The sequence below is a fragment of the Rhinatrema bivittatum genome, chromosome 1 (assembly GCF_901001135.1).
Source record: "Rhinatrema bivittatum chromosome 1, aRhiBiv1.1, whole genome shotgun sequence".
NCBI lineage: Eukaryota > Metazoa > Chordata > Amphibia > Gymnophiona > Rhinatrematidae > Rhinatrema > Rhinatrema bivittatum.
The window spans coordinates 545424861-545438982 of record NC_042615.1 but is presented as its reverse complement, the minus strand read 5'-3'; the positions used below and the strand labels follow the sequence as shown (position 1 = coordinate 545438982).

At 43.2% G+C, this 14122-nt stretch overlaps 1 protein-coding gene across 1 annotated transcript in view; it reads right to left on the bottom strand.

The window, feature by feature from the left end:
* The window catches only part of RORB (RAR related orphan receptor B), a 373081-nt gene that overhangs the window by 72661 nt on the left and 286298 nt on the right, over window positions 1-14122 (bottom strand). Inside the window, 2 exon segments of the mRNA XM_029615959.1 lie at window positions 8372-8749; window positions 8752-8772. Coding sequence (XP_029471819.1) covers window positions 8372-8749; window positions 8752-8772 — 399 coding nt within the window.

Below are 14122 nucleotides of genomic sequence, written 5' to 3'. Positions count from 1 at the left end.
ATTGGCCACTGTTGGAAACAGGATGCTGGGCTTGATGGACCCTTGGTCTGACCCAGTATGGCATTTTCTTATGTTCTTATGTTCTTATGTCAGTGGCATTCCAACCATGAAGGAAGAGGAATCAGTGGCTTCAGGCTGATGGTTCAGAGGCACAGAATCAGCGGTGTTGGGCTGCTGGCTCGGGGCTGCGAAGAAGAGCTCACCACCACCAGGAAGTCCAGGGCTGGCCCGACCACCATGATGCAGTGTCGAGTGAGCGAGGTCGGCTGTGGGTTCCTGCGGCCGGCAAGCGTAATTATTTATTTATTTGTTTTAGGTGCTTTCTATATCGTCGTTCCAAAAGAAGATCACAATGGTTTACAATATCAACATTGATGTTCTTCGTCTAGAAGCCCTGATGTCCAGAAGCCCTGATGTTCCTCGTCCAAGTCCTGATGTTCCAAGTCCTGATGTTCCCAGTCCAGAAGTACTGGATGTTCCATGTTCCAGATGTCCCTGATATTCCGTGTTCCAGTTCTCGTCCTGATGTCCTCCTCGTCTCCTGCTCCTTGTCCTCCTTCCAGGTTCCTTGCTACTCTACCTTTCTGGGTGTGCCACCATCATGGTCTGTGACCAGCCCATGGGGTCTGAGTAGGGCGCCTCATGGTACAAGGCCTACCTTCATCTCTGCAGCACAAGTCTCAGGAAGGCCCTTATTTTTGCCGAGATCTGTTCCTGAATTCCGAGTTCCAAGTCTTGAATCCTGAGTCTAGTATCCTGTTGCAGTCTTCGGAGTACCTTGTGCCTGCTTCCATCCATGCCCAAGACTCTTCCAGAACCTGCTCTGCTTCAGCGTGGTCCGCGACCAGCCTCAGGTGGCTGTGTAGTGCGCGCCCCGGTGCAGGCCTCTCCTGAATTATTGTCATGGCCTGGCTTTCAAGTTCCACTGCTTCATCTAGAGTCTGTTCGCCTTCCAGTGTGGTCCGTGACCAGCCATGGGCGGCTAGTACAGCATGCTGCATTGCAGCACTCAACCAGTACTGTATCCTGACCCTTGCCTGAGACCTCCAAGTATCCTGAGTCTTCCAAATCCTTGTCCGAGTCCTCCAAGTATCCTGAGACTTTGTCCGAGCCTTCCAAGCTCCTCGACAGTGTCTTCCAAGTATCCTAAGTCTTCTGAGTCTTTGAGTCTTCATCTGAATCCTCAGCCCGAATCCTCCAAGTATACTGACTCTTGTCCGTGTCTTCCAAGTATCCTGAGTCTTCTGTTCCAGTTCCAAGTCTCGTCTTGTTTCTTGCCCTCAGCCTCCGTCTGGCCTCATGCACTCTTGTTCCCTAGTGGCGGGTCCAGAAGGGCTACCGAGTGGCCTGAGGGCTACTCATGAGACCAGCATTGCGTTGCTGGGTATCATTGGTGCGGCGTGTAGCTCCAGTGGAGGGCTAAGCCTGCCTTGTTCCAGTTCCTGATGTTCCTTGCCTGGTTTTCAGTCAGCCTTGTTCCTGCTCCTGCCTGTGCCTGTGCTCGCTCACCTCCCATGGTGTGGCGTATTGGGGCTCCTCCCTGAGCCGCCCCATAGGTCCCAAGGGCTCAATCTCCCAGGAGCAGGCAATTGCGCCTCCGTGTCCGTCAACAGGATTTGAAGGTTTGTGGTCGTAACACTGCTGCTCCATGCAAGCTATCCCCAAGTCTTCTGTTAAGGATAGTAGCAACTTCCGATTTGTGCAGGCTACCCCCATGCCTTTTGTTAAGGGTAGTAGCAACTGTCACTCCGTGCAGGCTACCCCATGCAGAAATGTAAACTTTATTTATAACAGGAAAGTTAGCTAATTTCTCTATCTCCATTCTGTAGCCAACAGGGATCCTATGTGTTTGGTTCCATGCTCTTTTGAATTTCATTACTGTTCTTGTCTTCATCACCTCTTCAGGGAGGGCATTCCATGCATCCACCACCTTTTCTTTGAAGAAATATTTCCTGATATTGTTCCTGAGTCTTCCCCCTTGGAGTAGCATATTGTGATCTAGTTTTACAGTTTCTTTTCCACTGTAAAAGATTTAATTTTTGTACATCATTAATTCCTTTCAGGTATTTGAAGGTCTGTATCATATCTCTCATGTCTGTTCTTTTTTCCAGGTCCTTCAGTCTCATACGGCTTTCTGTACAGACCTCGTACCATTTTGGTTGCCTTTCTCTGAACTGCTTACATTCTGTCCTTGTCTTTTTTGAGTGAGGAATCCAAAACTGAACACAGTATTCCAGGTGAGGCCTCACCAAGGATCTTTTCAGGGGCAATATCAGCTACTTTTTCCTGCTGGTTATGCCTCTTTTGAAGCATCTCAGCAGACCTTTGGCTTTAGCCACTACCTTATCACCATGATTTGCCACCTTCAGATCATCAGACACTATCACCCTGAGGTCTCTCTCCCAGTTCGTGCACCTGAGACTTTTGTCCCCCAGCACATATAACCCCTTCAGATTGCTGCACCCCAAATGCATGATTCTGAACTTCTTGGCACTGAATGCCAACTTCCAAACCTTCAACCACTTTGTGAGCTTTCCTAGGTCACTTCTCATTCTCTCTGCTCCTTCAGGTGTGCCTACTCTGTTGCAGATCTTTGTGTCATCAACAAAAAGGAAAATTTTACTTTCTAATCCCTCTGCAATATCACTCACAAAGTTATTGAACAGAACCTGTCTCACAACCAATCTTTAAGGAACTCCACTTATCACTCTTCTTTCTTCAGAATAGGTCCCATTTACGACTACTCACTGATATCTATTAGTCAGCTAATTTGAAACCCATTCCATCACATTGAGGCCCACTCCCAGGCTTCTTATTTATGAGCTTCCTATGAGGAATTGTATCAAAAGACTTGCTGAAATCCAAGTAAACCATTGAACACTCTTCCATGATCCAATTTTCTAGTCACTCAATCAAAAAATCAATCAGATTTAACCGAAGGTATGGGGGTATCCTGCATAGGGTGGTAGTTAGTATCCTTAACAGAAGGCATGGGCAACTTGCTGGGCAGACTGGATGGACCATTTTGTCTTTATCTGCCATCTTTACTATGTTACTATGTTTGTTTTACAAGACCCTCCTCTGGTAAAACCATGTTGTCTTGGATCCTGTAACCCACTGGATTGCAGATAGTTCATTATCTTTTTCTTTACCAGTTTAGGTGCTCCCTGCCCATTATGGTCAACTCCAGTTTAGAGTATAAGCAAAGGTTTATTCAGAGGTATTTAAATAGAACCAAAACAACAACCAGACTTAAATTTTTACAGGGTAAGACAATATTTTATAATGATAATGCAAACACAGTCCAAGATCTACTCTGAGTCAGTAATCCAGTTATCCCAATCTTCTAAGTACTTGACACAGTTAGAGGAACTTCACAATACTTTCAACAAAACCTCCACAATACTCCTCCTAATTATGGGAACAAGTACATACAGATACATTGATTTGAGCACTGACAGGAATCTTCAGGCCCAATGGTTCCCCCCATCGCAGTGCTCTAGCCATCAAGTTGCTAAAAAAAAAACCTGTGGTGTTTCTAGCAATCCCTTTTGAATCCGAGAACCAAACTGAAACCTGAGGCGGGGCTATGTACCAGGCTAATAGCTGTCTGAAGCTGCCTCTACTTAAGCCATTGTATAGCTCTATATGCAAAGCATCAGCCTCTGACTGATCAGACCTTTTGTTTTGGCACAAACAGACCAAGCATAGATGGTAATTTAAAAAAGGCCTCATGAGCTGACTTAGCGTTCTTACTGGAATATACGGTATTAGTTTATCTTTTAAATATATTGAACTCATACTGTGTAATGCTCTGAAAATAGGAGTTACATTCTTAAACTAGGACTGGCTCAAACCTGATAGCCAATGGAACAAAATAATGGAAGTGGTAATATAATCTGTGCATTTCAAACCAGTCAATAGTCAGACAGTTGGTACCAACATGCTGCAACAGGCTATAATGCCCAGAAACCAACTGGGTCCATGCCGACAGGTTGCTGGTGACTGAGTCTTGTTCAGCAAGCCACAGAAATCTAAGAAGCTGAATGTTTTGATAACAGCTTCACTAGGCTTGGTAGCTTTTAGATTGTAAAGCTTAGAGGTAAGACAAGTGGGACTAGGCGCTATATTAACTATGAGATTTTAACACTCATCTAACTAGGAATATGAAGAACCAATAAGGAATTAAAAAAAAACTTGACATGGATAAAGAATAATATCCTACTGGTTGCTAGGCTTCTATAGCTGGCAGCTGGGATATATCCTTCCAATGTGATGGGTCATTTGTTGTTACACTCTGTGATTCGTGGGCTATCCCCTTGGACCACCGCTCTCACCTTCAGGCTGGTCTAGTCAGAAGTGCTATGTTCCAATGCACCAGATTCCTTTGCTGCGCCCGGCCACCATTCATGGCAGGAGCATCACCGCCAGAGTCAGCATGCTGCCTGGATTTGCGGCTGAGACGCCTTTGAGTCTCTACATGGCACGTCCACCTTAGGCATGTGCACACGTCCCTTCTAGAGATGTAAAGAGCCAGTGGCGGGAATGGCCTGACTGTGCCCTCCAATAACATCATAGCTTGGCCCTATATGAAGCTGCTCCAGATGTTCCTCCAGTGCCTTGGCAAAAGGTCGTCTCGCTTGAGAAGTTCATTGCTACCGCATTCCAGATTCGTGTTCCTGGTTCCTGTTACAGGAACTCACACAGGACAGGAACAGGAACCTGTTCCTGCTGGCAGTCCAGTATCTCTTGAGTACTTCTTCCAGTGGTCAGTCTTCCCTTATCTGTCTTCAGCGTCTCCCCAGCTCCAGTGACTCTCCGTCTTCCTCCTCGTTCTCCGCCCCTTGGATTGGACTTTTGGCTTTGACCTCGGATTGGCTTTGACTCTGTCTTGGATTGGATTTCAGGCTTGACCCTCGGACTGGACCTTGAGGCTGCCTGATCTCCACCTACCTCTTACCACTGCCTTTTCACTGTCTCTGCTTGTACGCTGCCTGCCACTGACCACAACTTGAACTTGACCCTGTCTGTCCGCTGCCTGCCTGGATCGCTACTCTCCTGACTTCACCTCTTCCTCTGTACTGACTTGCAATGACTCTATCCTGATGGATCTTTATCTCCACAGAGGCTGCACCTAAGACCAGCCGGCCCCGGCACCCAGGGGCTCAATCTATGGGGAACGTGGGTTAGTATTGGTGAAGCTCCAGTTGGGTCTCTGCTCTGGCCAGCTCCGCCTGCCGATGGTGAGGAACTGCGGGGCTCCTCCCTGCAGGTAGTGCCAACTCCCCCTCGGCCTAAGGGTCTACATCAGCAACAATTGTTTCTTTTCCTGCTGCCAGCTACTGTGCTATGTTATTATATTACAGGGAGGAGAAAAACCATACTTGAGTTCAAAAAATTATATTTTCATTTTTGCAACATTGTCCCCCATTAAAAGGCTTCAGGACCCCCCTTTTCTATTCATAGGGAGGGTGATTTTCAAACAGCCTGCATTGTGCTGATGATGTACAAATCCTCATTCCAATAACGGAATCCATACCCAAAGCCCTTGAAATTTGGGACACCACCCTCGCTGCTATCAATAACCTCCTAACCTCCTTACAACTTGCCCTTAACTCCACAAAAACAGAACTAATGATCATCTCTTCTCCTACTCCTCTACATTCCTCTCCTACACCACCTATAACATCTACTCACATACAATTCTCCCATCAAGTCCGAGACCTAGGAGTCATTCTTGATGACCAAATGATCCTTAAAAAATTTATTAATGCAATTCTCAAAGAGTGTTTTTTCAAAATACATACACTCAAAAAATTGAAACCTTTGCTTCACGCATCTGATTTCCGGACAGTTCTACAAGCCATGTTATTTTCTAAAACGGACTATTGCAACTCTCTCCTCTTAGGCCTACCTAAAAATGCCATCCGCCCCTTACAAATTCTGCAGAATACCGCAGCTCGTATCCTTACTAACACAAACTCAAAGGAACACATTACGCCAGTTTTGAAAGAGCTACACTGGCTCCCCATTCAATCTCGCATACAGTACAAAACACTAACACTTATCCATAAAGCCCTCCACAATCCTGAAATGAAATGGTTTAATAACTCATTACAATTTCAAGCATCTATTAAACCCATCAGAATTCCATACCTCACCACCTTACAGACCCCCTCGCCCAAACTATATAACCATGCCTCCACCAAAGCACGAGCGTTTTCCTTTGCAGGCCCCTTGCTGTGGAATACCATGCCTTCCGAACTATGCCTTGAATTGTCTCCCAAAACATTCAAGCAAAAACTCAAGACTTGGCTTTTCACGCATGCTTACACTTGATATACATATGTCTATCTTCACCTCTATATGCCTTGCCTTTATCTACCCAATACTTCCTTATATGCACCAATTCTAATTTCTCCTTATATCTGCTCACTACTTTCAATACCCTTCTCTACAACTGCTCCTAACTGCAATCTAAGTGCTCCTCTCCCTGCTGCTTCTCCCCCCTCCTACCACCTCTAACTTAGAATCCCAATTCCTCTTTATCTTTCCCTAACCTCATACCTAATTTTCCTAGAATCCTTATATTTTCTAGCTTTGTTTAACTCAGCTCATTTAAGCTGCACCTAAATGACTGTCTTGATTTAATTACTCCTTCTTGTTTTATGTACAATTAACTATATTTTAGCCATTGTTAAATGTATAACGTTCCTAAATTATTGTTTTGATTTAATTTCTCATACTAGTTTTTTGTTCAATTACCTATATTTTAACCATTGTTAAATGTATAACGCTCCGGCGTAAGTTCTGTTCTCTGTACACCGACGTGATATCTCTGATGAGCGGCGGTATATAAAAAATTATAAATAAATAAATAAATAAATAAATAAATAGACTTTACCCAAGTACGTACACTATGTAAGTTTGCTTTGAAAATACTCAAGCAAATGACCAAGCATGTGCACACTTTTACTCACATAAAGCCTTTTAAAGCATTTCTCTCGCATTCCTGGGTTTCCCTTTGCCCCCGGGAACACCCAGAAATAAGCATTCATTTTTAATAATTTTACTTTTTTATTTTCCATTTTTTTCTCTTACTGGTGTTTGTTCACAAGCCAGAACTGGACTTGCCAGCATTCTTGGGCGATATCCCATAGTGCTTCTGTTCTCTTAGGGGCGGATTTTAAAAGGGTTATGTGCGTAATATACACGCGTAACCCTTTTAAAACCCTCCTGCGTATGCCGAGCCTATTTTGCATTGGCTCGGCGATGCACGCAAGCCCCGGGACGCGCGTATGTTCTGGGGCTTGAAAAAATGGGCGGGGAGTGGGCGGTCCGGGGCGGGTGGGACCAAGGCCTCCGGCACAGCGGTCATGCCGGTGCGCGCAACATACGCCTGCCCAGAAGCAGGCGTAAACAAAGACACAAAGGTGGGGGGGATTTAGATAGGGCTGGGGGTGGGTTAGATAGGGGAAGGGAGAGGAAGGTGTGGGGAGGGGGGAGGGAACGGGGAAAGCCATCAGGGCTCCCCTAAGGCTCAGCAGGCGCAAAGTGCACAAGTGTGCACCCCCTTGCTCGCGCCGACCCCGGAATTTATAACATGCGCACAGCTGCGCACGCATGTTATAAAATTGGGTGTAGTTTTGTGCGCGCCAGATTGCGAGCACAAATCTGCACCTGCGCATAGATTACAAAATCTGGCCCTTGATGTGCTCTCTGGTTGATTCTGGTATGACTCTCATGCTTGCAGCCTATAAGCAAGCTGCTGAGGTGATGCAGGAGTGGCCACAAGGGATTTACATTGAATAAGCAAGATTTTATTTTTGCAAAATAATGCAGGTCCCCTTTTCCCTTTTCTTTTAAAGGTAAGAGGTGTCCAAGAAGAGGAGAGTCACTCAAAGAGATGTGTCTTGCTTTATTTCATGTATTTCTATGCTATCAAAACTATTAAACCCTGAAACACTGGACACAAAATGCCTGCATCTAGATTTAAAAGCTCAATAGCACTAATAGTCTTGAAATGCAGAAATTAAAAATTGAAAGTCTGTGTTGAAAAAAAAAAGAGACAATCACATTCACTTTTTATATGCACCATTCCATGCAATAAAAGAAAAGCCATTTATTAATAGTTATCTTTCCCAAACACTAGCATGTATGACAAAGAATCCTTGAAAAATGACATGAGGCGGATGGCAAGAGCTTTCAAGGCATCTGACGAAGTGGGCTCTGTCCTCGAAAGCTCATGTCTCAATAAACTGTTTGGTCTATAAATAAGGTGCCACCTGCTTTGTGTCATTTTTTGCTACACCAAACGAATGCGGCTATCCCCTTGAATACAAAGAATCCTTGGAGGATTTATTCTGCTTACCTATTTCAGACATGGTTATCCCTGGCGCAAGCTGCCCGCTGTTGAAAGAGCTATAGGAAAACAAGTTCGGTACAGATGTAAGGTCATAGATGGGTTCCTGCTTTATCTGCTTGACTCCAGTCATATCTATTCCAGACTGATCTGGGGAGGGCTGGGCAGAATCCACACTGTAGTAACTCTCTGACTTGGGTAGGTCAATGACGTGTCCATTGGAGTAAGTGCCGCCAGTTTCAGTGTGCAGGTTGCTCAGGCCATTGCTAATGCTGCTGCTGTATACCCTGGCCAGGGCCTCGGCTTCGCCGCTTTGCTGCTGCCGCTGCTCCTGCAGTCGCTGCTGGTGCTTTTGGACTTCTGCATACAGGCTGTCTCGCTGCTTTTGGACATTCTTCCAAATTTCACAGCTATTGGAAAAGAAATAAGTAACTGTTTTGTACTGTCTGTCTCATGTTGAAAAAACAAACGTGCACCTCTAGTACCATTTATCAGTTTCAATAAGTGCTCCAAGATAGCCAAAAATCATTCCTCTTCCAGTTTTAAACTGGTTATGGGAAACTACTTTAAAACTTCAGAATTAACTCCTTTCAACTAGCTCAAAACATGTCTTAGAATGGTTTGAAACCACTCTGAAAGGCAATGTGGAGAACATGAAAACTGTAGAGACCATCCTATAGACATTGGTTTTCAATCAGTTTCAAACCTTCCATAGGTTTTCCTGGGAGCACAATCTGGTTTTAAGCATATCTGTAATATATACACATGAGATATTTGCAAACATTAAAGACTCAGGGCCTGATATATCAAGACCTTTTCCCATAGACACAGAATGGGAATGGCTCCCACCAACCCCCAGTGTATGCTAAACTATCTCATTTATATTCATTGCCAGTAGTGGCTTAGTTAAGATTTTCTTAAAGGAACATAATCAATTTTAAATGTTTAACACTGAATTTGAATAGTCTGATTGAGATATAGTAGTCAGCATAAAAAGCACCTTAAAATATCAGTCCCAGTAACTGTATGCATGCAGTACTGTTGTATTGGTTAACAATACTTTCACAGTATTCTTACGGTTGTCTTGTGACTGCATGTGTTCACCTTTATGTCATGATAACAACATTTCAATACAACCTCAAACTTGCAGTTGCTGAATAGGAAAACATAATCAGATGTGTCAGTACAGTGAACACACAAAAATGAAGGTAGAACTATTAATAAAAAATATATTAAGTGAATCTAGTGTTTATGAAAGATGCTGGCATGAAATGCCAAAGTCCTGCCTTTATCTATAGAACAAGTGCAGGGCAGCCAGCAGCAGTACAAGCTTCTTTACAGGAATTATTAGGAAGGGAATGGTGAATAAAATGGAAGATGTCATAATGCCTCTGTATCGCTCCAAGGTGAGACCACACCTTGAATACTGTGTACAATTCTGGTTGCTGCATTACACGAAAGATATAGTTGTAATGGAGAAAGTGCAGAGAAGGGAGACCAAAATGATAAAGGGGATGGAACAGCTCCCTTATGAAGAAAGACTAAAGAGGTTAGGACTTTTCAGCTTGGAGAAGAGACGGCTGAGGGGGGATATGATAGAGGTGTTTAAAATCATGAGAGGTCTAGAACGGGTAAATGTGAATCAGTTATTTACTCTTTTGGATAATAGAAGGACTAGGGGGCACTCCATGAAGTTAGCATGGGGCACATTTAAAACTAATCGGAGAAAATTATTTTTTTACTCAACGCACAATTAAACTCTGGAATTTGTTGCCAGGGGATGTGGTTAGTGCAGTTAAAACCTGCTTTTGAATCCCCCATGTGTGTGGCTGGGCCTTGCATTCACTGCGCGCATCTTCAAAGGGGCCTGGCCACGCACGTAACCCCTATTACGCGCCGAAGTGCCGGGCCCAGATAAAGGGGCGGTCCGGGTGGCGGGTAAGGGTGTGGCTGGAGGCAGCTGGTACAGTGGCCATTTGCCGTTGTGCTGGGGAAGCGTGCGCAGGTAAAAAAAAAAAAAGTTCCTTTCAAGTCCGCATATTATAAAATTGGTGCGTCCATGTGTGCGCGCCGGGAAGCGCAGACACCTTTCAAAATCTAACCGTTAATGTAGCAGGGTTTAAAAAAGGTTTGGATAAGTTCTTGGAGAAGTCTATTACCTGCTATTAATCAAGTTGACTTAGAAAATAGCCCCTGCTATTACTGGCAACAGTAGCGTGGGATATTCTTATTTTTGGGTACTTGCCAGGTTCTTATGGCCTGGATTGGCCACTGTTGGAAACAGGATGCTGGGCTTGATGGACCATTGGTCTGACCCAGTATGGCATTTTCTTATGTTCTTATGATCTGCTATTAAGACTCAACCCTGCTCTGGGGAGACCACCTCTAAGGGTAAGAGGGTAATTCAGCTTCTAGGCCTGTGCAAGCCTTGATCAAATGCTGAATTCATGTACGGTATATCTTTGGCCGAGCACCCACTTACCAGTAAGGATAGGGTAAACACAGATTCATAGTTTAGTAATCCAGTTTTTCAGTACTTTAGCAGTAGAAACCGTGTTTCTCCACCACTCCCAATATTATTCTAATTTGCCTTAGGAGAACATTCCAGAATTCAACACTGCTTTGTTTAGGCTTTTATCAATTAGTGCCAAAACATGATGGCGGTTTTTATGATGTGATGAATTGTCCACTGGGATTCATACTGAAGCTCTTAGGCCAGTGGTTCTCAGACTGGGTACAGGGAGCCATGGACTGGATTGTGGAGATGGATAAGAATAGTTTTTGTTTGTTTTTTTTTGGGGGTGGGGGGTGGAGAGGGGGAAGCTGGGAGGGTAAAAGTATTACAAAGAATTAAAAAAGACCATCCAAATTGTAATGACTTTCAATCCCTATCAATCAAAGCAAGATTTAAATGACTGATGCTATATTGAAAGGCTCTGTAGGTTCATGCCAATACTCTGAGCCTTCTAGTCTTGCCAATGATTATAAAAGGGTCATTTTTTGTGAACAACGCGAGAAGTGATTGAAAAGGGAAGGACTTAAACCATTTTTGTGATTGAAATATAATCCTGAAAAGACAAATTTTGTTTTATGATCCTGAGATTTTGTTTGTATTTTCTTAAATTTTCACCCCTCCATCTTTGAATCCCCCTGCCCTGATGGCATCCTCAGGTGATTCTGGGGAACCCTCATTTGCCTAAAGGCTACAGGGGCCACCTCCTTTGAGGCAATCCTCAGCACCATTCATTAGACTATAGTTTGGGGGTCATCTTTAATGCCTCTCTCTCTCTCCTTCTCTGCACCTATCCAAATATTGTTAAATGTGCCATTTCTTTCTCTGCAACATCACCAACATCCATCCCTTTTTTTTCTGAATACACTGCTACAACCCTTATCTACTCTGTTAGTAACATTGTGATAATTCATATCATTTTGTTTATATTGCATTGCATTTTTTATGTTGTAAATGTTTGGAGGGATTTTCTATAATGTATGGTAATTTTACGAAGTTGTTAACTGCTGTGAGATTTTTTGTGCAGTGATCTATAAACGTAAATATAAATACATGACCATTTGCTTAGACTACTGCTTGTTCCTCAAAGGTCTCCCACTAAACCATTTATCTCCACTACGGTCTATCCAAAATTCATCTGCTGGAATCATCTTCCTCCAAATGCCATTATGACCATATCACCCCTCCCCCCCACTTTTCAAGCTACTACATTAGCTCCTTATTCACTTTTGCACATGGTTCAGCCTTCTCCTATTCACCTATAAGTGCCTTCACTCTTCAGCTCTTCATTACCTTTCTCTACTCTCTCTCTTTCCTTTCTTGTAACCTCCGATTATTAGGCAAGCTTGTCTGATCTGGGCCTTTATCTTCCATTGCCGCCTCTTGATTCTGGGCTTTCCAGTTTGGTGCCGTGTGTTTCCTGAGTTATGCTCATTATGCCCTTCTTTAGCTATATTCAAGTCTTTCCTAAAAACCCACCTTTTTGAGGTTGCTTTTAAATCTTAAATACTGGCTCTTCCAGATCCTATCTTTCTTGATCTTAATTATAAATACATTTACTGAAATCTTTTATTTTGTCACTGTATGTTGTCTGGATTGTAAGCTTCATAAAGCAAAGACTATCTCTCATGTTTAACTGTAGAGTGCAAATACTATAACAGCAAACCCAGAAATAAAATAAAGTAATACCAAAAGGAAGTAAATTTCACTCAGAAAGTGCTGCACAAAAAGAATAAACTTTTGAATAATAAATGACCATCATAACCACATTGATGGACTGCATTAATCAATTACTGTCTCAAATAGCATGTGGGTTATAATCACAGGTCATGTGGAGGTAGTATAAACGTAATACCTCTTTATAGACATAGATAATGCCACAAGATAATGTTTTAACGTTCTTAAATGCACATACAAAATTCTCTGAACATAAATACTTTAGACACTTATCTGAAACAGTGCTTGTGGATGATTCTTAAAATTCTCATGGATCTGAAACAGGAATCCTACAATGGGGATTTTCTGATTGTATTATGTTCCTCCCAGGAATCTATTTTTGCTGGTATCATCCAGAAATAGAAAAGAATCCAATATCATCCAGAACAGCATGAAAGTTTGATGTCACAATGTTTTGATTAAAAAATTGTCCAAGTTGTGACCATTTTCATATGTTGGCCATTAATGAACTGGTGACATATAGAATGTAGAGGAACCCTTGGGATCCAGCCAGGTTCTTGTGACCTGGCTTGGCCACTGTTGGAAACAGTATACTGGGCTTGATGGACCTTTGGTCTGACCCAGTATGGCAAGTCTTATGTTCTTATGAACAATTACTTAAGAAATGTAGTGGCTGTCAGCTTGAGCCGCCCAGCTGATAATCAGAGCTTCTGCTCTGATAACAAGTTTACGTTAAGTAAATGTTCCTCTACATGCTATACAAGTCTGTTAGTGGAGAACACATGATGATGGTCACAACTTGGACACTTTTTTAATCAAGATAAATATCTGGAAATGTTGAGATGTTGGACTTTCTTGCCATTCCAGATGACATTGGATTCTTTGCTATTTCTGGACGATACCAGTAAAAGTAGATTCCTTGGAGGAAAATAATATAATAAGATAGTCCCCGTTGTAGGACTCCTGTTTCAGATCCATCAGAATTTCAAAAATAATCCACAAGCGTTGTTTCAGATAAGTGTCTCAAATATTTATGTTCAGAGAATTTTTTATGTGCATTTTAAAAAAGTAAAAAAAAAAAAAGCCTGATCCTCACCTTTGCTCCTCTCCCACCAGTCCAAGGTGAAGGCTGCGCCACCATCGGCAGAAGCCAGTGCCTGACAAACCTGTGGTGTCCAGGATGAGCAGCTCCATGTGGGCTCTTAAGCTGCCGTGATTGTTCCAGCTTGGGCAGCGTGCTCACTGGCGGGGCAATGAAGCCCTGGCACTGCAACACCAGCTCACTTCGCTACTCTATGTCTATTCCTTCACATGACCTGTGATTATAACCCACATGCTATGTGAGCCATCAGTCACTGAGTTCATTAATGAGGTCCATCAGCATAGTTATGACGGTCATTTAATATTCAAAAGTTTATTCTTTACATGCAGCACTTTTTGAGTGAAATGTTCTTCCTTTTCACTGTAGAGTGCTTCATATACCTAGTAGTGCTATAGAAATAAGTAGTATTCAGGGTAGACCAACAAGTGCTATGCCCTGAGCCATGAGGGTCCAGCCCCTCAAGGCGGCT